Source organism: Astatotilapia calliptera, chromosome 14 (genome assembly GCF_900246225.1).
Source record: "Astatotilapia calliptera chromosome 14, fAstCal1.2, whole genome shotgun sequence".
In the NCBI taxonomy this organism is placed as follows: domain Eukaryota; kingdom Metazoa; phylum Chordata; class Actinopteri; order Cichliformes; family Cichlidae; genus Astatotilapia; species Astatotilapia calliptera.
Genome location: NC_039315.1, coordinates 29627774 through 29654768, shown reverse-complemented (window position 1 = coordinate 29654768; position 26995 = coordinate 29627774). Strand labels below are relative to the sequence as shown.

The 26995-nt window shown below is 40.5% G+C and overlaps 1 protein-coding gene across 4 annotated transcripts in view; it reads right to left on the bottom strand.

Annotated features, from left to right (window-relative positions):
* Nucleotides 1-26995, bottom strand: part of lsamp (limbic system associated membrane protein) — a 1260578-nt gene that overhangs the window by 77656 nt on the left and 1155927 nt on the right. For all 4 annotated transcript variants that reach the window (XM_026192045.1, XM_026192044.1, XM_026192043.1 and 1 more), the window contains one exon: nt 47-191. In XM_026192045.1, coding sequence (XP_026047830.1) covers nt 47-191 — 145 coding nt within the window. The remainder of the gene's footprint in view (nt 1-46; nt 192-26995) is intronic.

The window sequence follows — 26995 nt, the reverse complement described above, 5'->3', positions numbered from 1 at the left end:
GCACAATAATTCAGTTCAGCTTTTAAATCTCTATTGTCAACATTACCTTTTGTATGCGCAGGCTGTACTCCAGCTGTCCTTTAGTGACCAGATCTACTCTGGGGTCCAGGGACCACTTGTCCTGGCCGGCAAAGATGATGTTGGATCTATTGAGCCAAGCCACCTTGGAGACTTTGTCATCAACATAACACCTGCAGCGAGAACAAAAACAGGTTAGGTGAGAAATAGCAAGACCCGGTTCTTCATTACGAGGGGAAACAAATGGATGCAACTTTTTTCCATTTCATGATATGTAATCCTATTAGGCAAAATAAAGTGTGGAGTTTTGTAGATAGGGAAAGCAAACAAATCACAGCAATTATGCAATCCAGTGAGTAGGCGGGGGTGTATGGAAGTCAAAGGTGGTTTGAGTAAGGTTTACACAAACAGTTGTGCTGAAATAATAAGCCAAGCTGGTTATGTTTTAATATAGTTCAGCACTGCTATGTTTGATACCACTGACTAACAAAGACTGTTAAGTTAAGCAGACACCTAAGTCCTCTACTAATTCCAATGTCTTGGAGTAAAAACCAAAGTGAACGACCATTTGTTCTCTTCTCCTCCCACACACCCCCTTGTACAGCCTCCTGAACCCTTCACTTTCTTTACCACCCTTTTTCTCTGATGAATACATCTCCTTTAACAGTATGTTATTCCTGTGGATAAGAAGGGACACCGGTATCCTCTTGTTTACTTCTTGTTGCATGCTGTCAGCGCATTACACCAAGTAAGCTCAAGCTAAGACATCTTGCACGGGAGCGAAGGGAGCCGAGCGTCTTCCTAATGAATAAATGTAAATGTGAGAAGAAGTCGGAATCAATGAGAATGGATATCAGCTGTAATGCAAGCTGACAGTGAATGCGCCTCACATGCAAATTCCGGCAACTCGCCGAGCCTTGGCTGCGCACACCACTTTGGATTGTGTTGAGCTACAAGAGAGTAGCTTAGTGAAGCAGTGGAGTGAGGCTGTCTTTGGCAGGTGACCCCGGGTGAAGCACAAAAGTGTTGGTGCAGTCACCCTAGTCTGCTTCACAGCGGGAGCTGGATGTCAGATTTGTTGAAGGTTTGTACACGCAGCTTTAATCCCTACTGATGTTCCTTCCCTTTGTGTGGAACCAAGATAACTCACTGTGTTTACTGACTCGCTTTGACAGCTATCTTCCTATTGCGTCACTCTAAAGTGTTCCTCCAGTTTTGTTTCAAGAGTTTTCAGTGTTCTAATTAAAAGAAGCAATTCAAAAGCTCGCTATGCTCATTCAGATACATTTTTCTGTAATCAAAGAAAGTTCTATGAACTGCCCCTTTCCAAAGCTAGCTAGAAGCCAGAGGGAACAAGGGGTACAGAACAGACAGAGTCATATTCAAATGCATAAAATATAAATCGTTTCAGTCCATTAGCCTCTCAAAACAAACCATGAAGGATGTGACAGTGTGGAGCTGTGTGCATGCAGCTTATATGTTAACACCATCATAAGCTTATATACTGTATAAGTTTTGATCTTTGTGGTTCTATATGTCCTGGAAGTAGCAATCACATGATGGTTACACTGCCATAAAGGGAGGGACACACTCAGTAAAGGTACTGAGGTAGCAATGATCAGTTGGTACCAAGGCCCCAAAATGTGCCAAGGAAATATCAACTGCACCATGACACCACCACTACCAGCCTGAGGTGTTGATACAAGGCAGGGTGGATCCATTCTTTCACATTGTTTGGATTAAATGCTGACTCTGCCATCTGAATGTTGCAACAGAAATCGAGATTAATCAACCAATCAGTGGCAACTCAATGCATTTGGGTTAAAAAGCAGTTCAAAAGGTGTACCTAATAAATGGCCGTTCTCTGTACGTGTGCATGCAAGTGTGTCGTGACAGTGCAACATCGTTGTTCACGTGTGACACCCAAAAGAACTGATCCTTTTGAGAGCATATGACATGTCTGTGCCTGCTCCTCAAAGTGCTTTCATGCAGTTAAATAAAAGACCTATAGTTCACTCGCTAATCAATTTCCCATGAAAGTACCATTTCTTTCTGACCACAATCACATTAGTATTGATGAAACTGTTTTGAAAGCTTTGTAAACTACCATTCACCAACTGGCAACTCTTGGGTGCACAAAACTGAAGCTGCACACCTGCCAAAAGCTGTCCACTTGACGCTGGCTTGAAAAGTGAATCTGCATTCATAGGCTCCCACATTAATATGCCAAAAAAAATTACAGCAGAAATAAACATGCTTGTTACCCACAACAAAAAACCCTTTGGTCTCTGCTGCCATTTTTCTCCTTTATAGTGATTGTAGAGACTGTGATGTTTTTCTTTTAACCTTCTAATTATAGTAGGGAGAAAAGGGTGTGGTCATGTCCAATGACAGGAGAATATAGACGCTGCAGCTGTAGCCTCTAGCTGTCTGCTGGGCAACACTTGGCTTGGTTTTCAGCTACTACACTGGATCTCTGTTTCATGTCTCTGGTGTTGGTTGCTTTTGATGCATTTTTTATGCAGTTATCTGACAAATAAACCTGACTTTCAGTGTGGTTAATTATACTAAAATCCATGAACTCTGTGCTCCAGTTTTGTTGAGGGAAACTCTAATATTTTACTTGATTTGTTACTCAACACCAGTGTTGGTCAAGTTACTTGAAAAAAGTAATCAGTAACTAATTACTGATTACCTCCCCCAAAAAGTAATCCCGTTACTTTACTGATTACTTATTTTCAAAAGTAATTAATTACTTAGTTACTTAGTTACTTTTTAAAAACACGATTTACAACCTGAATAGGTGATAAAGTGATAGATCTTTCAGCCCAATTCTACTTGTTCTTCATAATTCATCATACAAAATGTAATCAAATGGAAAAGTCTCTTTTTAAAACTTGTTTTATTAGTTTTAATCTTTTAACTTTATGCATCAAGCAAAAATTAAATTATCTGCAACATTCTCTGACTGGAAGAAATTAGTTTAACATTTAAACCTATTTTCTGCACATTCCAGCACATAAAATAAAATATTTTGTGTGTTTACACTCAGTCTTTCAAATAGATGCAAGTAAAACACAGCAGAAAATAAATAAAGTCAAAGACTCAGCGGTCCTGTTGCTCTATTTTCACCTGTAAAGCAGGAGTTGGGTAGGCGGAGGTTTACCCTGGTGCAGGTGTGCTGCGGTCAGTGGAAGGATATGGCAGTTCTGTGAGTTTCCCATTACGTCGTAGCTACTCGGTGCTTGCTTGGAAGTTTAGGGGTTTGTTTCGCTGTAAAAAGAAGTTTTCTTCCCACGCACAGCGGACACTAATGTTTTTGTCCCTTTTATGGAATCAAACTCAAAGTAAGGTCAGTACTTCCACGCTTTAAACGCTGCACGCTCATACTCTCTCCCACAATCGATATGTGATCCATTGTTGATCTGCACACAGCTGTTGTCACCAACGGTGCACTTGCTTACGTCACTGTCGTGAGACATTCTCGCAAAAAAATCACGGTTTTAGTAACGCAGTAACGCAGCGTTCCTACGGGAAAGTAAAGGTAATCTAATTACCGTTTTTGCAATAGTAATCCCTTACTTTACTCGTTACTTGAAAAAAGTAATCGGATTACAGTAACGCGTTACAAATAACGCGTTACTGCCCATCTCTGCTCAACACTAATTAACATACACTCTACAACCTGAACTTATAATGCCAGTCTCCTGTTCAAACATGGTCACACACATTTCAACATCACCCTAACAAAGTACTGACCACAGTCCTAGACCCTGCAGATGATGTCCTATTGGTTACATCCAGGAACTAGTCCAGGTGGGGCGGGTATTCAATCAAACAGGTAGTAAAGTACTAGTTTAATCCTGTGTAGTTTACTATTCCTCAACGCTAATAATCAAAACCTTCTGGTGCTGTTTTTGAACCACACAATCTGCTGCTCTAGACGTTAATCGTCTACAGCTCCTCCACATTAGTGCAAGCTATGGACACACACTGACAAATTGCTTGCAGTGAAGCAATAAACTGCCCTGGCTGACTGAATGCTTGCATCTTGTTTCCTTGTACTGCACTTGTTTCCTCTCCTTCCTCATTACTGCTTGTCGCCTACTGTGAAGTAACCACGAGGAGGTGGGAAAAGAAAACGAGATGAAAAAGACAACCACACGAATGGACATGATGCTCGTTTAGAGTTACGCTTTAATGTCGTTTTCTCGATCACATTAAAGCGCAGCCTGTTACTGAACCCGAACTTTTTTACTGAATGCAGTTGTTAACATCAACATATATTAAAATCTACTTTTTGCTGTAGCGCTGACAAATCCACATTTTGTGTTTTCCTGTTGAGAGGAAAACCATCCTGACTGATGCCATGTGACTGATAAAAACTCAGTTCTCAGACTGCCAAATTGGTACTCATAATATAATTATTATGTAAATGTTAGATAATTGGTGGTTTTGACATATGATTAAAAATTCACAGTGTGGGTTAGGGCAGCTATTTTAACAGAAATTAGCATCATAAAAAAGAAATGGAACTTTCTAAAAAAAACCACAGCAGTGAAGTTGATAGAAACAGCTTTGCAGATTATATAAACACATGCAAGCACATGTAACAGTGCTGATAACTGAGTGCGCATACTTTAATTTAATAGACTCTCTCCCCTGTGCATTATCCAATTGTATAACCACTGTTACTGAAATATTCAATGTAAAATTGTGCACACAGAGGCAGTATTACACAACACTGTGCATGAAGTTTTTTGTGCATTATTAAATTTTAAATCGAAAAAGTTTATTACTTCTCTTAAAAAAATTAAAAATTCACCCTTCCACACACAGCATTAAATTACTTTATTAATTAATTAGTTAAAAAATTTGGTTTCAGGTCTTACAAAATGAGTTCAACCCCCTACAATTGCACGCTGTGTTATTAAATTACATCAAAATAGATAGATAATTGATGTTTATATAGTCTTTGCATACACACATGCTAAATGGGATAATTTACATAACAGCAGATGATCAATTGCAGAATGCATTGAAGACATTAAATGAGTTTCTACCTCCTCAGCCTTCCCCACTGTTACTTGATGTCTGGGTTTCCTGTGATTAATAAAGTGATGTATTGGTATGATCCATGCAAAAATGTCATGTACTAAAAATACGAATATGAGAAAAATGCTTTTTCCCCACAATAAACTCAAGATTTCTTACAGTGACCTTTAAAATGTTGTATGTGCTGACGATCCAAAGACTGACTTTAATACCCGATGGCTCTTTATAATTCATACTTAGAACTTTACCTGAGATCCTGATACATGCTTATCACCCTGCTTTACTTCTGCTGCTTTCCTGCATACATATTCATTTATTAATGCTGAAATCTTTTGAAAAAGGCTTTTAGAGAGACATTCAACACAGAGTTATATATTCACTTATTTTATGATTACTCTTGCCATCAACCTGAGCGCTGTGTCATCAGCTTTCACCTAGACACAGAGTAGTGGCACTGGTTGGACTGGACGCTTCAGCCATTCAAAACAGGTCTCCAGTTTCCCCCCAGTCATCCAGAACATATCCAGTAGCTACTACATGTCTTATGAGGGCAATGAGACTTTATGTTATGTTATTAACATAACGGAATTCTCTTTATGTTATCAGGTTGTAGAGCAGAAGTTTGGAACATCTGAGACCTATTACAAATTAGCTTTCAACGTCAAGTTCTCAGCTAGGCTCAGAGTCAGGTGCTTTAATTTCTGTGAGAAGGCTTGCCTCCGGCTGAAGCTTCTTAACATTTGTTTTGTTTAGCTCTGGGTTTTCTAAGGAGGTATTCCCAGGTCATCACAGACGATGAATTCCTCCTTTACTGTCTAGTTATAGCCATCTTATTGATTTTTGCTTAGCTCTAATTTTAAACAAGACAAAACGTGGGTATTCAAGTACTCTGTGCACCGATCAGCCACTGACAGGTAAAGTAAACAGCATCAGTCATCTTGTTACTATTTTAGACAGTACAGCATTTTCATGAATGAATGAAGTAAAACTAGTATTGCAACAGCAATACCAGTTTTAGCTTACATGCCAGCTTGTTAACTAGTGTGGGATGTGCATGCACCTGGAGCCATTTTGCCACAATTGTAATCTTTACTCGTTCACTTAAGGATTCTAGAGAAAAACAAGAACTCACTGTGGTGCTTAAATAAAACCAGCAGCTATTGCCAATACTTACATTAACTGGCTCTCTAGCATGATGTATGCGTTAGCGGTGATTTAATCTTTCAGTGCTTTAGAAATGCATACCTATTTAAACTAAACTGCCTTGTATTTCCTTATTTAAAGAATTTATTAAAAAGTATCATAATTTTGGTACAACTACAGTAATAAGTCAGCATTGAGGAAGAAATCTTACCTGCACAAAAAAAGCCTGCATGTGAAGCTATCGAGTTAGCTAATCAACAACTTAACTACGCCCTCTGTTTCAGTTAGCAAAGCAAGTTTTACATTTCTGCTTTAATTAATAAGGTTCATACTGTTAGTGCGCTTCCTCTAAATTGAGCTCTTGGGTTACTATAGGTGACTATTAAACACCCAAATCTGTAATACCTCGTTTATCTTAGCGCCCACTATATGCTGTTCGATATGGGTCAAGGAAACAGAGCAGAAAACTAAATCCATTACACTTGATGGAGTAAGTATCACAACAGTCAGACTTTAACTAGGGCCATATTCTGCTAATTCAAGCATTCTCATCTTGAACAGATTGCAACAGAAAATAATAATAATAAAAAAAATGCATTGACTTGCATACATATTGGGATTTTGTGCCACATCCTGCTTTTTGCCGTTCTTTAGAACTGCTCACACCTTCAGAGTGTGGTTCTGGTGCATGATCAGTAATACCTATTTTCTGTTCTCACTAATGAGTGAGAAACTGGAGGACTTCCTATTACTTGTCAGTGCGGTTGTCTGCCTGTAGCTCTCGCCTCTTTCTGGCAGAGAAACTGTCAAGGTATGTCTTTGCAGGGTCAGGTTTGTCTCGACTTCACTGGACCAGAATAGAAGATCACAGCTGTCTTTGGTCGGTCTGCTCGGACTCGTTCAACAAGACGCTTACAGGAAACTTGATTTAATTGGAAAAACTAGGTGCTTTTTAACGATTTGTAATGAAAATCTATCTTATTAACTATCTTATTGCAGAGTACAATAGTTGTTTACCAGTCCCTCCAGAGACTCGGTTTGGCCTATCCAGGGTCTGCATGTGATGGATGCCTAAGCTGCTGTCCTGTGCTGTTTTACCCCGGGGTTTGTTGATGGATGCTCTGCTGTGCTATATTACATTCCTTTTCTGCCCTGCTGTGCTGTGCCAATATGGACTGGCCAATAGACTATGGCTGAAGGTGGACTGTGTGGGCTGACAGATGCCTGGGCCTGAGCTGCGTTTGTGTTGACAGGAGGGCTGGGCTGGATGGATCCCTGCTCCAGGGCTAGCCGTGGGGGAGGACCAAAGAGCAGGACAGAGCCAGGGAGTGAAACTGTAATGAGAGGAACGATGTGCCAAGATTGACAGAACAGTCACACCACCCGCTATCTCCATCAATACCCAGTTCTCCTTATCTCACCTCATCTTTTCTTTCCATTTTTTCCGCCTTTGACACTTCTCACCTCTTTCCAAACCGTCTTTTTTCCCCACTTCCTCATTGTAGTGCTTCTGTCATGTTCTGCCCTCCACCCTTTTCAACCTTCTGCCTCCTACTCATTCTCTTCCTCTCACTTTTCCACCCCTTTCATCCTCGACTGGACAGGCTGTTTCACAAAGACATGTTAATGTGCATGCACGTCTTTGTGACTAAGTTGCAACTAATAGTATACCTGCCACTTATGAAGAATCTCAATTATTTTCTCAAAAATGGCCAAACCCTTTGCTTCAGCAATCAGTAAAAAGTAAGAGTGGTGCACTAGCTATTTAGACCTGATCTGCCTAACTCTAGCCTGAAGGGCAAGAGGTGCTTCTAACTTCATACAGGTGTCAGGAGGCAGGCACAGGGACAAAAACAAAATAGATATCCAGTCAGGCAAGAGACCAGATGGTAGAAATAGAAAAGATGCACCAGAGAATAAAAGTACTCAAAAATAAAAAGGTGCGAGGTGAGAGCACAGCTAAAGCCGGATATCAAATCAAACCAGGGCCTCCTTTATAGCCCTCAAAGCACTTTCTTGCCCCACATATTTTCTGAGTAGCAGGTTGAAAGTATTTCAGGTAAGGTCTAAGTTTTTCCCCTAGGACGAGGCTTAAGCAGAACAAAGCACTCGCTGAAGAGCCTGCTACAACCCCGTTCTGCTGCAGAGTTCACCTTCCACTACGATCCTCTCCATTTGATTGGTACGAAGAAACTATCATTGAAGAACACAATTAACACTTTACAGAGAAACCAAGAAATAATTAATAATAGGTGTTAAATGATAGAACTGCAGAGTGTATTCTACTTGTGCAGCTACATGTGCTCATGTTTGTTACGTGCTAATTGACAACTGACAGGTCAGATTTTCTCCAAGCCTTTGTAAACTGGTGTCGACATCACCTGCAAACAGGTCACGTTAATTGTTGTAATTAGAAAAGTGTCTGAAGCTCGTTTGCAAAATATTCTTTGGAGGTTTAAAAAGGCATTTAAAGCAAGGAATGATGAAGGTGATGTTCTGAGGGTAATAAACTGCCTGCTTTTATTAATAGTGATTTCAAACAAAGCTGCAGTCAACAGGAAGTAGCCCTCCCTTGACTTCCTCCCCTGTAAGAGGCCCAGGATTGCAAAAGTTCATCTATCTGTTGATGAGGCCACACCACGCCTGTTGCTGTCTACCTGTGCCTACAATTAGCAAATGTTTCACCTTTTAACTTCTTGATACCACAGAGCCAGTTTGTAGGGAACCCGTAGTGATCTAAATGCATGGGAATAGACTTAATATCTGTTGCTCCAGTAGATTTTTTTCCCTTACTTCAAAGCCCCTAGATAGCCACAAATCCTGATATAATTTTCATGAAGCCCCTCCATCTTTGGATGGCATGTATCACTGCTTAGAGCAAGCCATTAATCAGGTCAAGAAATGATTGTTTTGAGACTTGGCCTGCCAAGCTAGCGGGGCGGGGGGAAATATTAATCAAAACCGGTTATAAACAAGTCAGGAATGTGCAGGTCTGCTTGATTCAAATTTGCTTGGTGCAGGTGTGATTTCACCTCGAAGGCTTTGCAAGCGCCAGAGCAGTTTAATTCCAGCGTGTGCGCTCTGTTTCTCAAAGTTTCTGAAGCTAATCCAAATGGATGTTGTGCTCGGGTTTGCTGTGCAAGATCGGAAGTCTCTCGAGCAACATTATCGGCCAGCAAAAAAGCTGATCTGATCAATGTTCTCACTCCATACTGTACGTCAGCGGTGCAGAAGCCTCTGACACCTCTCCTGCCAGTGGACCTATTCCTTCTCATTTTAAAGTGAGCACAACCCCAATCTGTGTCTGTGTTGTGCTTTTTAGTAGGGTTGGAGTGTGAGGGAGAAGTGACTGGATGTAACGAGCCTGTGACAGATGGTGCCTTACTGAGATGTAGGCAGTAGGATCTATGGTGAGGGCAGGATGCTGCTATTAAATCTCAGGAGATGTACTGTGCTTCCTTCCTCGGGCACATCTTCCTTACCCGTGTCACTCTCATTCTGCTTTCTTATCTTTATGCAGTTTTGTACCATCTCTGTTTGTTTTTGCTTCTCCCCTTCTGTTCTCCATATTTATGCTTGCCTCATAATTTCTGCTTTACTGCTCCCCATTTTAGCCCTTACCCCCTTTCTTTCCCATTTCTCATTCTTCTTTTTCTTTACCCACTTATTACTCCCCTAAGCAGCTGGCCTGCCTGTACAGCAGTCAGCGTAAGTAAGAGATGAGCAAAGTAACAGCAACCTGTAATTTCGTCATACTGCCTGCAGCTGCATAGTGGTAATTAAACGGTCTTAAATTTTGACACAAATAAAAGTTACCATATGTTTGCTCCGCACGCAACACCTTGCAGCGCGTTGCATCAGAATTTTCTATCTGCCCTCATGCCTCTGTTTTTGCTGTTTTGTGTTGATGAGAGTTCACGAGCATAGGGAAGAAAGACATTGTTCCTAATGTAATCCACTTGCCTCTCACAGCTGCAAATGATGCTCATGACTCTGCATGTGCTGGCGGCAGAGGGCTGGCTTTTGCCCACCTTTTGCGTTCTTTAGGCCGCTTTTTCATTTCGATTCACAACTCGCTCTGATTGCTACGGGATGTCACATAAGGCCTTGTCTCAAAGTGTGACACTGTGGAACTATTACCTCATTTCTCTGCTCTCCACATTTACCTCTTATGCGATCCATCACTATGTTCTGCTTTGGTGGAGTACTGGCACAAAGAGGTGAATCGGTTGATGATGCAGCAGCACTGAATGAGAGCAGAGGCAACAGAGGGAAAAAACCGAAATGCTCTTGTAAGAGGTAAAATACTCCAGACCTGGCTGCCTCTATTTAGGCTGCGAAATGAAATGCGGCATCATAAATTCTGTCTGAAATGAAATAGGCTTATTTGAATTTGTTGGCCCGGCATGCTATGTGTGTTTCTTGGGAGAGCTTCTGATAGTGTACGAAGTACGACTACCAGGACCCCGCACTACATCAACGAGATTCCGCACACATCTTGGAGAGCTTTAGCAAAGCTCGGAAAATCATACAAACATAAGCCAAGAGCTTTGCTACCTCTTCTTACTCAGAGTCTGTTTTATCTCAAAGGTAACACAAGATGTGCTTTCAATAATTACGTATGAATCAGAGCTTGGGGTGCAGGTCGTTTCATCATCATTTCCTATGTGAGATACACTGTTGCCACACTAATCAGCGGTTCTCCCTTGTGGGCTCATTTTCAAAAGCACAGCCTGATTAAGCAGCTTGTGGGGGACGCTGAGTTGACACCGCATCTACGATGTTCAGCGTTTGCGGGTCGGCTTTAAAGGTTAGCCAGCGGGATTCGGAATGTCAAATGACTGACTGACGGGTGCCATGTCAAGCGAGAAGGTCAAAAAGCTCTGTGATTTGCTGCTAGGAATAAAAGAGCTTATTCACATGCCAGTGTTTGGGGAGGAGCATGACATGTTGACACCTGCCTATGCATCAGCTAATGGGGAAGCTACACATTTCCTTAAAATATATAAAAGGTTAGTCTGAGTGATGTACTGCAGTCAATCAATACAGCAGGCTTGAAAAAAGCAATTACTCTATTTGTTTTTTACACGGCTCAAATTATTTTTTACTTTGATTGTGATGACTTGCCTTAGGCCATAAGCGGCTTACTTTAAGGTTATTTTTTAAATTGTATTTTTTACTATAAATACCTTATAACATTGGCTTCAGATCTCAACTCTTATTTCTACTTTTAATTTTTATTTATGGCTACTTATAATAATCCTAATTTCTTTTATACTGAGAATTGGTGTTGTCTGCGTTCCATTCCCACTTTAAGTCAACTTCCTTCTGATTGATTGCCCTGTTTAATAAAAGATCCTAACGTCAGGTGTTTTTTTTTTCTTCAGATTGTGTGCCAGAGATGGGTTGATAAAGCATATCCACTCTCGAACAACAGGAGCATAAGTCATTCAAAGTAAAACAGCTGTTGAAACCTTTTACATGTGAGTCTTGTGTGATTCACCGTGGTTCTTAACATGAGTGAGTCCATTACATGTTCAGGGCAACAACTGAACTCAAGAACTATCCTTGGTGCTAAGGATAGAGCCAGATTTTTAAGCAGTCTGCACCAGCACGAAATCTTGTTTTGACACAAAAATACAGCATGTGTCTTGTTTGACAGGGTCTCAAGTTACTTTTTAGACTGAACGATGCCTTTGGAGGGTTCCTGTTTTTTGCGACTTTTTTGTCAGTCCACAGTGGAGACACCTGTGTGCACAGGGTTCTTTTGTACAGTTTTTATTTTCTTTACCTCCCTATATACCTGTCTACTAGTACTCACTACATGCTCTAATGAAATGTGTATCAAAATGCAGGTAATAAAGGGACTCTAAAGTGAGCTATATGAATGGCTGAGTCTTACAACATGTAATGTTGACTTTAATAAACACCCAAAGCCTGCTTTTTGGCTCTGTAACAACCACATAGTGGTGCTATGATTCTATTGCACAATCAAAGGGGGTAGTCGAGTTGTTGGGTTTTTTGCTCTATTATTGTCGAATCTTTACCTTACAATATAAAGCCCCTTGAGGTGAGTGTTGTTGTGGTTTGCTACTTTATAAATAAAACTGAACTGAATTAAACTGAATAATGTGAATGTAACAATGCAGCCCTCCTGGGCTCCATATGACTGCTGTCCAAACCTACAGCACCACACATGGTCCCAGGCATATTGTTCATCAAAAACATATTGATTCTCCTTCAGCTGCCTCTCATTGATATGGAAAACACATGCAATACTTGCACCTACACCGTATAATTCTGGGTAGTACATTGCTCTCTCCCTTATCACAGCTGCTGATTTTGACCCAGTAATTTGTGCCGCTTAGTAAAACCGGCCCTAAATCCAGTCTCCTTTATCCGCATTATGGGGGTTACGATTTGGTCACATTTGACTGGCAGTTGAACGATGGCAAATCTCAAGAGCTGTAATGTCAAGACAGTGACAACTGTAACTGCACTAACAGTTGAAGTATGTCACTGTTATTGGCTTAGTGGATGCACGCATCCTAAAATATCAAGATGTCAACACATCTCTGAACACCTAAATTCATTTGATGCCTTCATAAGTAGCGTGGATGCTAGCTAAGCCTTGGAGCAGTTCTGGGGCTGTATGTGCACTTGTCACATTTTGAAGAGGGATTCACTAGTAAACATAGACCCTAAAGACTCACTGTAAAATCTGTGCTGCTTATAATCTGCATCTGTCACACAAAATTTGTTTGCGTGGAACAAGAGAGGACCACCAGCTCCTGCTGTTTAATTATAGCATCAACTGATGTAGCCATGGCAACAATAGAATACACTCACAACATGTGTTGCAACAGCTATAATGTTTAGTGTTTTTCATGCCGTCTAATGATACGTTTTTAGCAGGGCCATTTCAGACTGTGCTACATGCGCTCAGCATGAATCTCACTGTTTTCACAAAGGGTTTTCACAGCAGTTATCGCCAAGGATAGCTCCTCAGTTCAAGTGGTCTCCTGAGTCTGTGCAAGGCTAACTAATGTTAACAACCTCTGCAAGCCACAAAAGGCTCACATGTAAAAGGCTTTGACTCAGTACAAGGCTGATTTCTTAAAATGATCTTTAATTACTCACTATATGCTGAGTTGTCATCGGTCTTAAAAATCAAAGAACAAGGAAACCATGAGCCTAATACAGTCTGATGTGCCCACACTGACCTTGGTATCTATAGTGCTCTAACACAGGCCTTTATATTAGGTAGGCTTTACCACTGCGATGTCTTCCGAATCTCAAAGGGTGATGATTATGACGTGTACATCTATGCAATTATTGATTTGGTTATTCATGTGGCAACACATGGCCCCTGAAGTGCTATTAGATCATATTTTAAAGCTCATTGCCACAAAATAATGATACTTTAAGACCATAATGGAGACACGATGGGGGGTTATAAATGAATGGAAAGAAATTATTATCTTATCATGGAGCTAAATTGCTGTTTAATTAGATAGCACAGTTTAAAAAATGATGAGAGGCTTGTCTTCTTAGCACACTGTGATTTATCGTTATCACAGACAGCTTTGTCAACGGGAATATTTGACACCTTGTTTGGTATGAAGTACTCGAGCACTTTTTTTTATTGTAAGGCAAAGACCCTGGAGTAATATAGAACCCCAAAAACCCCAACAATGACCCCCTATGAACAAGCACTTGGCTACAGTGGGAAGAAAAAAAACAGCCTTTTAGCAGGAAGAGGAGAAAACTGGGAGAACCAGGCTTGGGGAGGGACGGCCACCCCTCACAACATAAGAAAACCACTAGGTTTGTTTTATTACTGCTGAAATGGTCAAGCTTTATTTTTTCTTTATCATCTACTGGTATATAAAAATGAGCACATTGTCACTTATGAAGAGCGGGATTGATTTGTGGAGTAAATAAAGCTGTCAAAACATGTAGCAAATAATAAAATGGGTGAAAAAATATAATAATAATTTCATTATTGCTAATTGCATTCATCCGAGTACCTGCTTCTAAGAAACTTACAAAAGGTTACAGGAGAGAGCAAGCGAGAGAAAATTAGGAAATGACAGACACAAAAGGCAGCAAAGATGTATCTAGATCTATTTATTTATATCTATCAGTTTTATATCTATCAATTCTAACACGTAGAACTTTGGCTGAGAATATAAGGACTTGTGTTCTCAACCCCTGACATCTGTAGCGGTGTGTGTGACAACTCTGAAAGCCTCATCTGCAGAGCAAAAGAAGCTCAAGTAGAACGAAGATTCTGGGTAATGATCTCGCAACGCATTATCAGAGCAGTCCAGGAACCTTCTCTGCAATACCATAAACACAGACAATCACAAGATTCCCTTTTAATTGCTTTCTCTTCTGTGCAGGGCGAGGAGAAAGAAGGGGGGAGGAGGACGGAGGGCGGGAGTAGACTTTCTTTCTTCCTCAGAGCACACTGTTCCAGCAGATAATGCCAAGTAGCCCTGACAGGGAAAGGGATGAGAGGGAGCAGGAAGAAGAATGTGTTTTTCTGAGCTTGAAATCATCCCTTCTTTTTTGCCTCCTTCTGCTTGTATCTCAGAGAAAGAGAGTAAAGGCTTGAAGCTAATAATCATGCTAAAATACTCAATAGACTCTAGACAATAAACAAGCAGAAGAATGTAATTTCATCACAGTGGTGGTTTAATAACAAAAGAGACTATGGCCCTGCCGTAAAACGCCAACTCTGTGCAGGGGGAAATTAGCCTCTGGCACAAACAAGGATTAGGAGGGTTTTTTGAACATTAAAACGAAATGCTACACACTGTTTGCTTTTTCACATAGTACTGCTTAATGCAACAGAACAGCATGTAGAAGTCACCAATAAGCACAATGAATACTTCAGATCCACACTTTTTGCCAAAGGCATGGTTTACTAAACCTGTAAACAAGGTTAAATAGGCACCTTCATGTGTTCTGTTTTAGGGCGGTACATTTTTGAAAAATAAACTCCATCCTTCATCAGGTCTCAGCATCGGTCTGTTAAAAGGTACTCATGGAGAGAGGGAAGTAGATAATGAACCAAACTTTCAACAGCCTATAACATTGAATGGATCCGTTGGTAGTGTTGCCGCAATATAAGCGAAGGTAACCAGCAAGCCACTTGGCCGCCATTACAACTCGAAGCAATCCTAACTCCTGCTGATTTTGATTCCCCTCCAACGTTTGCTTTGGTGCTCTCGCTCACATCAGCTGAAAAACCCATTTTGCGGGGCCTCAGCCCGGCCAATTTCTATCTGTCACAGGTAGTGGGGAATTGACTGTGCGACATGTAGCATATCACTTTAAAGTGACAGTAAAATGGGAAATCACTTTGTGCCAGCCACATGCTCTTGTCGCCTTCCATAAGAACTTTGTTCAGTCAGAGGAAAAAAAAAGTCCTTAGGGCTAAACGGTTTGCTGGGGAAAGGTAGCGAATCAGTTCAGTCTCCTTGCACCCACTAAGGACCCACAGAGAAAGAACGAACTAGCTTTTCCCAATCGTATACGCGTAACTGACAAACACACACAGGACATAAACTGAGACATTCAAACGCTTATAAAACAAGCAAACAAAAAAACTGCTTTCAGTAGGTAGATTCAGACTGAAAGACACACTAATGCACGTACAATGATCATAAACTACCTACACAGAGAGTTGGATTTAACAAGCTAAACTCTGAGGACACAGAGAGGTCTTTGCTATTTTGATCGCTGTTTACTCAACCTAATAAGCCTTTATGGACGCTTCTATGGCTACACAGTCATTCACAGGCTATCCTCTGATTCAGAGAAGTGAGACAAGGAAGTCTTTTCAAGTATAAGCAGTGCAACAAGATTCATGCACGACCAAATACCAGCCAGGTGATTTCTTGGATTCTTAGCTTGTCATAGACAATCTAACAGCAAATGGAGCCTGAAATGTAACCGCTGAGAAGTGGAATTCATACTGTGATCTGTGAAGACATTTTTATAACCACGATTATTTCATTATAGATAGTGGCTCCCTGAAACCAAACACTCCAAAACACTTAAATCAGTTGTTTTCTATCATCACTGATTGCCATTACTTAAAAAGCATAGAAAAGGACAAAACAGTTACTGAATTTACTGGAATCATAACACAGGAAATGATGTTTATTTGGCTTATTTGCTTAAAAAAGGTTGTTGGCAAGCATTTTATAGGTTTGTATGTACGCGTTTATTAATGTATCTCTGTTCATTAACATGTATCTGTACAAGCTTTGATATCATTAGAGTATTCAATGATAATCTGCCCAACAGTCAGGGACACGGCCATGTAAAGGGAAACGTCTGATGTATCTGATAAAGAGTGAGCGTTAATCACTTGGACATTGCCCTGCTTCTGCTTTAATTCAGATAAAAATATCTAAGATGTTAGTTTATGGATTTACATGTAGTTGTAAATGTTCTGGAGAAAGGGGAGCCTGGACAGAATAAACATTGGAGCAGCATTATTTCACAAAAAATAAAATAAATCTCAGTGATGAAGTAGCTCTGTCTTAGATGTGAATAGAACTTCATGAAACAGATTTATGAGCTTTTTCCTGCAGCCAAATTTGCTTCAGGGAAAAGTAGCACAGTTCATGCCAAGTTTCAGAGTCAGATAAAAACTCTTTGGGGCCAAAAACTTTGTTTACTTTTTTCTATATATAACTGAATCACTGTAATTTATGAATAGGCTTTGCTCGCTAAAAGCTGTGGTTTATCCCTTCAAGAGCCCACATTTGTGATCCTTTTCTTTTACGCTACTGTGCTCCACAAGGGCCTGCTTGAGGTCTGACTTTTGTACAGTTTGACTGCTTCTTTTCTTTTTCTAATATTATGTGTTTACATAGTAGATTTTAAATCAAACAATCAAAATGGGATTCAAGTACAGACTTCGCGCTTTAATTCAAGGGCTTTCAAAAAATACTGCATTACTTGTTTAGCAATTAAAGTACATATACTACCCCATTTTCAGAGACTCAAAAGTCATTGGTCCAAGTATATATTGTTAGTAATACTTGGATGGAAATCCTTTGCTGTCAATGGCTGCCTGAAGGCTATAACCTATGGCTTTTACCAAACACTCTCTATTCTGCCGTGAGAGGCTCTGCCAGGCTTTTACTATGACTATTTTCAGTTACTGCTTGTTTCTGGCTCTTCTGTTTTCAGTATGATTTTAGGAAGTGAAAAAGATGCTATGCTCTGTTGGGCTAAGGGCAGGAGACTGACTTGGTCACTGAAGAATATCCTTGAGATTTTCTTTTTGCAGCAAGCCTGCTGCAAACATGTTGCTCTTAAATAACTTACCCAAACTCATAGAATCCACTTATAGTATGCAACCAACATCTGATTTTCATGGTTTTTACTAATTTTATTTCAACTATGTAACAATCTTTAATGTAATATTAATTTGGGGATCTCTCAGTTATATTTTCAAACAGACAGGGATTTGATATGTATTCTTTCATTTCTGCTAACTTCACAACCATCCAATTTTGTGTAACAACCACAGAAAATACAGAGGGAAACGAACTCTGTTACAAATATATAAAAAACTAAAGCATGCACTGTTCATCAGTCTCTGTGTGTGTTAAGTTAGAGGTTATTACACTGGCTTTGACACTGGCTAGCACAATGTTTCTCCTAACTGCCTTGTTAGAGTGTATTTTTGGTCAAAGATGCAATATCTAAGATACAAGGTGAGTCAAACACGAATCTTTCTGTCTGGTGTGACTTGTAATTTAGACACAATAAACTGTTTGCACAGTGGCAGACAAACTCAAGGATTATGTGAAAAAAATTTCAAAGGGAATTCGCTGCAGTTGGTGCTGGCAGCAAAGTTATGGCCAAATGAGATCACTCAAGTCAGAAATCCCTCCAACGCCATAGGAAACAGTTGAGCAGGGCCAGAGACGAGGGCACATTCTCTGAACTGATATGTCAATACTCACCTGCACTGATAAACATCTAAATAAAATACACCTTATCTATAACTAATATAACTCCCCCTCCTTCTCTTCAGATAGCACTCAGCATTTTAATGAAGTCTAATTACAATTATGGAACAGAGTTTAAATGATTGATATGGCTTTTCAAATCGCCCTTTGTTTTTACAGTAATCAGGGTTAAAAAAGAAAGAAAGACCACCTAAGACAGAACACATGAACAACTAAGACATCAAAGTATCAGACTCTCAAAACAGCTGGACTGTATGCTTACATCTGGAAATGCCTCTGGCTGTTAGCTGCCCTCCTTCTGTCCACAAAGAGAATTTTATGAGGCTAGTCTTTTTTTTTTGTGAATTTCTTTTTTCCACATGAAGCACGTCAGTATTTGAAAGGGAGTTGCAGTTTTGGCTTCTGCTATGTTTCTCTCTGCACTCTTACAGAAATACATGAAGGCTTAGAAAGAGAAATTCTTCAAGTTTTTTTTTCCTCTCGGGGAACAGGACTTCCACCTTTGTGAAGTCTTTGTAAAGTCTTTGTAATTAAAGTTACATGGCACTCAATTCATGTGGACTTTTGAAAATGTTACCATGCTGTCATCAGTGGTGTGATGGTTGTCATGCATTGTTAAATAATTATTCTTACTAAAATATATAATTTAACAATCATTGGTTTCATCCTGAAACATCAAGCTAATATTTTTCTCCATCCATCCATGTGTTCTTTGCTTAACTTGACAACCATCATCATCCAATGCACATCACAATTAGTAGATCATTGCTGGGAACCACAGTTAATGGACTGGCAGTTTGCCTAGCACATGTGCGTGCTTTCTTTCCTGCCCTGCACTTAGTGGTGTTATGCCCCTGAAAGCCAGCTATTCTCCAGCTAGTGCAGGTGAAGCTAATAAAGGCTGCACTTATAGGATCTGGTGTAGCAATACGTAATCATCATTGCAATCAATACAGGCTTTGACTTTTAAGTGCTGTCACTGTTGACATAAGGGCAAAGCTGGATGTGCCAAATTACCCACTGGAGACCGTAAGAAACCCCCCCTCCAAAAACACCAGTGTTCAAGCACCTTATGTGTCACACAATATAAAGTGAAACTGATGCCAAACTGCAATAAATATTGAGAAACACCCCAGTGTTTACCCTAGAGGGGTTCTTGTGTGTGTGCGTGTATATGTGTATCTTTGGTTTCCTGTGACACATGAGCAATCACTCACTGATGTTATTTGGACCAGAAGTTCTTAAGAAAGCTGTAACCCAGAATTAGCCTGTTCTATAAAGCCACTGTTTTGATTTGGGACAACAACAGACACTTTCTCTCTCTCTCTCTCTCTCTCTCTCTCTCTCTCTCTCTCTCACACACACACACACACACACACACACACACACACACACACACACACACACTCAGCAATTTATAGTTCACCTGACTTAATTTCTGCCTGCATCTGAAATCTTTACCCTACTATACACTACTGCTGAATGAATGCTGTGTTAGCGTACAAAATTATTGCCAGTGTAAACACAAGGGGTTTTTATTACATAAGCCATTTTATTGTACAGTAGAAGACATAAACCTTGGCATGATCCTAGTCAATTTTGCAATGAACTATAGGATAACTGGTAATATCGAGTATAGGGGTGGGTTTTTATAATCGATTTATCGATTAAAATTGATTCTGGCTTGGATAACGTAAAATCGATTCATTAAAATCCTGAATCGATTTTTTAATATTAATTTATTTTGCCCGAAATGCCAGAATCTCAGGTGAAAGATCGCAAAATTTCAACAACCACCAAACAGCTAAGACAGTAAATGAGAGCAGGTACACGGCTTCTGCACAAAGATGTAAACACACAGCGCGGACCCGCGGATCAGAATCAGTGAGATGTCGCCTTTCTCAGCTGACGGTCGGGGCTGAAAGCCGACAGCTCGCTGATTCTGATCCGCGGGTCCGCGCTGTGTGTTTACGCCCTTTTTGCGCTGATCATATGGCTGTTAGTTTTATCTCTCTCCAAACAATATTGACCGAACCAGCAGCAAAAGAAGATCCAAACTACGCTTCACATAAACATCGTCAAGAATTTCCTCTGACTTTTGCTGACTTTTCATGATAAAAATCACACTTCATGCACAGCTCTCTCTCTCTCTCTTTTCTGCATTATTCGCTTGCTTGTTACGCACAAGTCTACCGTTGTTTACAGCGCTGTCGGCCGACGTGTTTTTTTTTCCCTTTTACTTACTTCCGAAAAGTAAACCTAATTTCTGCCGTTCAATATTGAACAAATTTAAACTTTTTAAAATTAAGCAAAATGCAAAACGCTTAGCCGTGTCTCTAATAACTTCAGAGGTAATGTTCATATGTTGATTAATGGTTTTCTTTCGTTTTTGATGTAATGCAGATTATTTTTATAAAATCCCAGGCCAGGAAAATCACCTTCATGTTTTTCTGTGTTTTATCTTCAGCTACTTTGACACAAAGGCCTCTGCTGTGATGCTCACACCTTTGATAAAGTCTTGCGTGTGTCAGCTTCCTTTTAATAGATACAAAAATATGTAAATGTACTGATCTGAATTATAATATTTCTGACTGTCAAAATTTTCCAGATTCAAATCGAATCGAATCGAATTAAATCGAATCGTGGATCGAATCGATTCGGGACCTTGTGAATCGGAATTGAATCGATTCTAGAAATCAGTGACGATACCCAGCCCTAATCGAGTACATCGAGATAATATGAAGTATGCTTATGGTGGCTGCGAAAAAAGAAACCTTTCATGATCATAGTTGTCAGCATAATGCTTAGCACTTACTTAAAAGATTATGAATTCAAAATTGTTTTAAAAATCATTTTTCTATAGTTCTCGGGTAATGCTTGGATCAGGAATAATTCCTTTCTTAGAGGGAATAGAAAAGAAATAAATTGTGACATGAACTTCTAATGAGAGTCATGTCTGGCCACTTCTAATTTTCCATTTTTGGGGAAGATGCCACACTATGTTTGCTAACTGTGTTTGTCTGCTTGGAAAATGTTGTAAAATAGCAGTGAGAAATACTCTCCTTTACAGCTTTGTAAAGCAGGGCGGAACTTCAGAGTAAATGAGGTCATTCTCTGTGGGTGGCAATAAGTGACTACATTCAAATTACACATTAGTCATTTAATCCACTGCTGTTATGGAAGTATCAATTATATCTTTTGTCTTTTTATGGTTTATTTGTTGGATTTCTGATAGTTATCACTCTATAACATATGGCAACTGCAAATGAATGAAATGTTAAATAACTACAAACCACTTGTGCCACTTTAATTAGGTGACATGTAAAACCCAGCAGAGGCATGGGAACATTCATCAGGTTTTGCTAAGGGATGATTATATACTGCTTAGTGTTCGCTCTCTCATGCGCACACACATGTAGCCATGATTACGTTTGGTGTTTCAGTGCATCTGGACTTTATGTCTACGTCCACACGTACACGGGTATTTTTGAAAATGGAGATTTTCCGTTTTTAAAAAAAAAAAAAAATCCCGTCCACACGTAAAGGCAGAAATGAAGGAAAATGCTGCTAGGAACATGCCAAAGCAACAGGTGGCGATATATTCCTAACCGTGCCGAAATTTTGGCCATTCAGAAGTCTAGAAGCCTCGGTGGGAAAAAGTAAACAAAGCTGGGGCATAGAAGCAGAACCGAGTAGTATGTGTGGAGGGACAGTAACTGTGTGTGTATATGTAAGCATTTAAACACTGCAGAGAGTACAATTAACAGTAACAGTATTGTAGAAATTCATTTCACCGAAACAATAACGTGGCGCACAGTGTGACGTTAAAAAATGCGCACACTTTTGATGCTGCGTTTTCTGCGTTTTCTCCGTTTTTCTCGTCCACACCTAAATGCAAAAACGAAGTTTTCAAAAATATCCACCCTGGCCGGAGTTTTTAAAAATCTCCGTTTTCAGTGACCAAAAACGCCGTTTACGTGTGGACGAAAGGTGCAAACGCATAGAAAAATCTGTGTTTTCAAAAATACCCGGGTACGTGTGGACATAGCCTATGTCTCACCTCGGTGTGACAGAATGGGATAACATCATGGTCATATGGCGAATGCTATTTCTGTAGCTCGAGTCTGACTCCAGAGCTTATGCTTAAGTTGTTGAAAATCCATTCAGATATTTATTAAGCACAGTACGGATTTCTGATACTTTTCAGTCTGGTTTTCAGAAGCAGCACTACACAGAAACTGCTCTTTTAAAGGTGTATAATTAATGGCATCTGTTTCAGGAAATTGCTCTGTACTCGTGTTGCTGCCTTTGATACTGTTGACCATAATATTTTACTTAATAGGCTTAAGGTTTTGGCTGGTATTTCTGGCTCAGCACATGAATGGTTTTCCTCCTATTTATCTGCAAGGACATTGTTTGACCTGTGGGGTCCCTCAGGGTTCTATCTTGGGTCCATTGTTATTCTCCTTTTACATGCTTACTTTAGCCGGGATCATTCAATCTTTCTCTGGCATTTTTTTAACCATTTTTATGCCAATGACATTCAACCGTACATGTCTTTTAAGCCTTACCAGCTGGATAGGCTGTCCGCCCTAGTTAACAGTTTATCCCAGATTAGTGACTGGCTCGCCAATAATTCCCTTGTTTTAAACTCTGACAACACCGAAACCATGATTATAGCTCCTCCTGATATACACTTAAGAACCAGTCAAGTGATTGCTTCTTTTTGCTTATCTGCAAAGACTAGAGTTCATAATCTTTTTGTAGTATTTGATTGCTCCTTGAGCTTGGACACACATATAAAATCAATCTCCCGCTCCGTTTTGTTTCTATAGCTCACAATTTCTAAATTGTGAGCTATAGTCTCCTCCTCTGAAATGGAGAAAATTGTTCATGGATTTTTATCATCGTGCTTAGATTATTGTAATGCTCTCTTTACGAGGATAAACAAATCATCTCCATCACACCTCCAAGCAATACAGAACGATGATGCCAGACTCCTGAGACACTCAGCAAAGCGAGCTGAGATTTCTCACACTTACATAAAGAGCACTAAATGGACAAGCTCTAAACTATTTGTCTCAGCTTCTTCTCAAACGCACCGCTGCTCGCAGTCTTTGTTCACAAGCTCAAAATCTATTAGTTATCCCTCGTACAAGACTGAAGACTGAAGGGACAGAGCTTCCACTTTGTGGAACGGAGACTCTAGGACAGTTTACCACTCCACCACAACTGTTAATAACTTTCTGTTTAATCAGGCTCCAGGCTACAAATGTACTCTAGCAAAAGGTTCAGAGATTTTTTATAGTACATATCTGAGTTATATTTTTTCCTTTCCAAATAGAATATATAACACAGTTCAGTAGACAACACCTAATATTGGAGAATGAAAACAAACTATCAATATCTATTGTGCTAGTGTAAATCCAATAACAATTCCAGCGGTGTTATCAATACTTTTGATATTCGGATCAATTAATGTCAGTAGGATTTAAGTCTGGACTTTGTCCACTCCAAAACCGTTATTTTTATTTTTTATTTTTTTAGTAATTCAGAGGTTTAGTTGTTGATGTGAATCACTGTCATAACCCAAGTGATCTTAAGTCTCAAGGCACAAACAAGGCTGGGCATTCTCCTTCAGCATTTTCTGGAAGACAGTGGAATTCTTGGGTCCATCAATTACTTGGTTCCATCAATTACGGCTAGTGACCACCATCACAGGACCACCACTACCATGTTTGAATGGTCGGTCAGGTTTACCACAGATGTAACAGAACCTTCCAAAAAGTTCAATTTCTGTCTTGTCACTCCACAGAATATCTTCCCAAAAGTCTTGAGGATCATCAAGGTGTTTTTAGGAAAAAGTGAGACGAGCCTTTTGTTCATTTTGGTCAGCTTTGGTACTCCCATGGATGCCTACTTCACACTGACAGATAGGTTCACACAGTTAATTCATGACTTAACAAGTGGGGGTTAAATAATTGTTTCACATGAGTCCAGGAAGGGAGAAAACACTTCTTCGCACAACTGTATGTAATTAACTCTCTGCTTTTATGCATTCTTCTTATGGAATCACAAAACAACTGAAATGTCACTAACTCAGCAGGCTGGTTTAAGCATTCATCCTCTCTGCTCGTGCTCCGCTGCTGTTACATATGCCTCTCACATCACACCACCATAACAACTACAATTGATCTGTTATTTGCTCTTATTTGTGGCTCATTTAAAATTACGTTTCACAGGAAGTGATATGAAGCTGATTTTGGACAGCAAAGTACAATACAATTTTGCAGTGCCTGACTTGTCTCATAGAAATTGATTATTTGTTCGATTTCTACCTTACCTTAATGCACAACACAACAATTGTCCTGAATGAGCTACTTTCGTGCAGGCTTATGCTTGTCATAAAAGATTATATGAGAATATAAATTGTGTAAGTTAAAGCCATTGTCCTCTGCTACATCTGCCAACATGTTGACCTTCAGACAAACACACTTTTAAAAGCTTATCTTTACAGAAACAACACTAATAGTTTTCACATTACTGTCATTCTTAAACACAGTAATTGATCCCATTAAGAAGACACAGTATGTGCATGAAAACTGTACAGATTTCTAGTGCTACTCTTTTAGACTTGCTCATCAATAATACTACACAAATATACATGTGATCTTTGCAGCACAACACACAACACAACATGCTCATGCTTAAAACATAGGCTAAACTCATGTAGGCTGACTGCTGTGTAGTTTGTGGTGTATGTTTTTATGTTGGCCACGTCTCACAGCCTCATGATGTTTATCCTTTCTTTCAGAGCTGCCGGTCTGTCAGTAATTTCTGTGCACCATTTGTTTTCTATCTTTACACCTCCACAAGTCCGTAGTGTCTTAGTGAAGTCGCAGAAATTCAATAGAATAGTGGAACATTGGATTTATCAGAGAAAAACTGCCAGCCCTTGTTAAAAACAAAACAAAACAGTAAATTCTGCAAAACTGCACCTGAGGATCAGCGGGATGCACATTTCTCCCTCACTAAAATAGCTCCAAACATTTAGCGTCATATAATCCCAAAATCCACATGATTTCTTTTTTTTTTTTTTTCTTTTTTTTTTCTCTTAAATTTTTTTTTTTTTTTTTTTTTTTTCCCCTCCCGTCCCGTTTGGCTCTTTTGCCATCAGAATTGTTGTCTAAAGGCAAAGAAAGATGCCCAACGGATTTACTTTACCAAATTGACCATCCCAGCCTTGCCATAATGGTCCATTTGATTCACCTTTTATTGTTTATTTTATTTTCACTTACTGAATACGGGACAGACTTGACTGGGGGAAAGAAGGGGAGAAAGAAAGAGGAAAAGAGAAACAGCTGAGAAGAGGGACGGGGGAGAAGGGCAAAAGACAAAAACCAACAGAATGGGCAGAAAAAAAAAAGAGAAAAAAAAGCATATATCAATCACCTGGATCACCTGCTGAGAAAGAAAAAAGAAAACAAGCAGAAGAGAACAAGAGTAATAGAATAAACAACATCACAAGGATATATGGGAATATGACATCCATCCATTTATTCGCTTCCGCTTATCCTTTTCAGGTTCACGGGGGGCGCTGGAGCCTACCCCAGCTGTCATAGGGCGAGAGGCGGGGTACACCCTGGACAGGTCGCCAGTCTGTCGCAGGGCCAACACACAGGGACAGACAACCATTCGCACTCTCATTCACTGCTAGTGGCAATTTGGATTATCCAATTAACCTATCCCCACAAGCTGCATGTCTTTGGACGGTGGGAGGAAGCCGGAGTACCCGGAGGGAACCCACGCAAACACGGGGAGAACATGCAAACTCCACACAGAAAGACCCCGGCCTGATGGTGGAATTGAACTCAGGACCTTCTTGCTGTGCGGCAACAATGCTAACCACTGCGCTGCCCACCCTTTTTTCTCTCTTCAGCACTTTACAATGCCACTATTACAATGCCACTATTCATTCACTCTCACATTCACACACTGGTGGAGGCAAGCTACGGTTGTAGCCGCAGCTGGGGCAGACTGACAGAAGCGAGGCTGCCATTTCGCACCATCGGCCCCTCTGGCCAACACCAGTAGGCGGTAGGGTAAATACTAAATATTAAACATTATTGTGCAGCACATAAGATCAACAGAACACAGTGTGCTTTGAGGTAGGAGCCAAAAAGGGTGTAGTTTGTGGGTGTGATCACTCGTGTGTACACCTGTGAGCATGGACGCGCTTGTTTTTTTTAAAAGGTTCCTTCATGTAATGATCTGCTAGAGGGTGTGGGGGGGCCACAGCCCCGTCCTCCAGGGCATGAAGCAGGTATGGAGGAGATCAAAACTCCAGACATCCAGAGGCCCCCAGAACACAAGAGATCAAGGAAGACCAACAGAGGGGCAGCCGCGCCACTGTCCCAGAAAGAGCTGAGGAGAGTCCCAGATGAGGGCTCACTCAGCAGCCGCGGAGCAGAAGCCAGGGGGAGTTGCAGTGACGCGCCCGTGAGCTCCGCCGGCAGCCAGCCGTGCCTGAGTGACCGAGCCCCAGGCCGAGAGGCCGGGGGCACCCCACCTCCGAAGTGGCCCGAGCGAGCCCCAGGCTCCAGGCCCCGATAAGCGGCCGCCAAGGAGTGAGCCGGTGTGTACCCGGACGCCCATCCCCGGACACAAAGAACCACCAACGCACTGATGTCTGAGGGAGTCCGCCACTGGCAGGGGAAGTGGTGGTAGGGGGAGATAGGCCTCCAAACCTTGAGGGCCTGAGATGTCCCCAGAGAGGT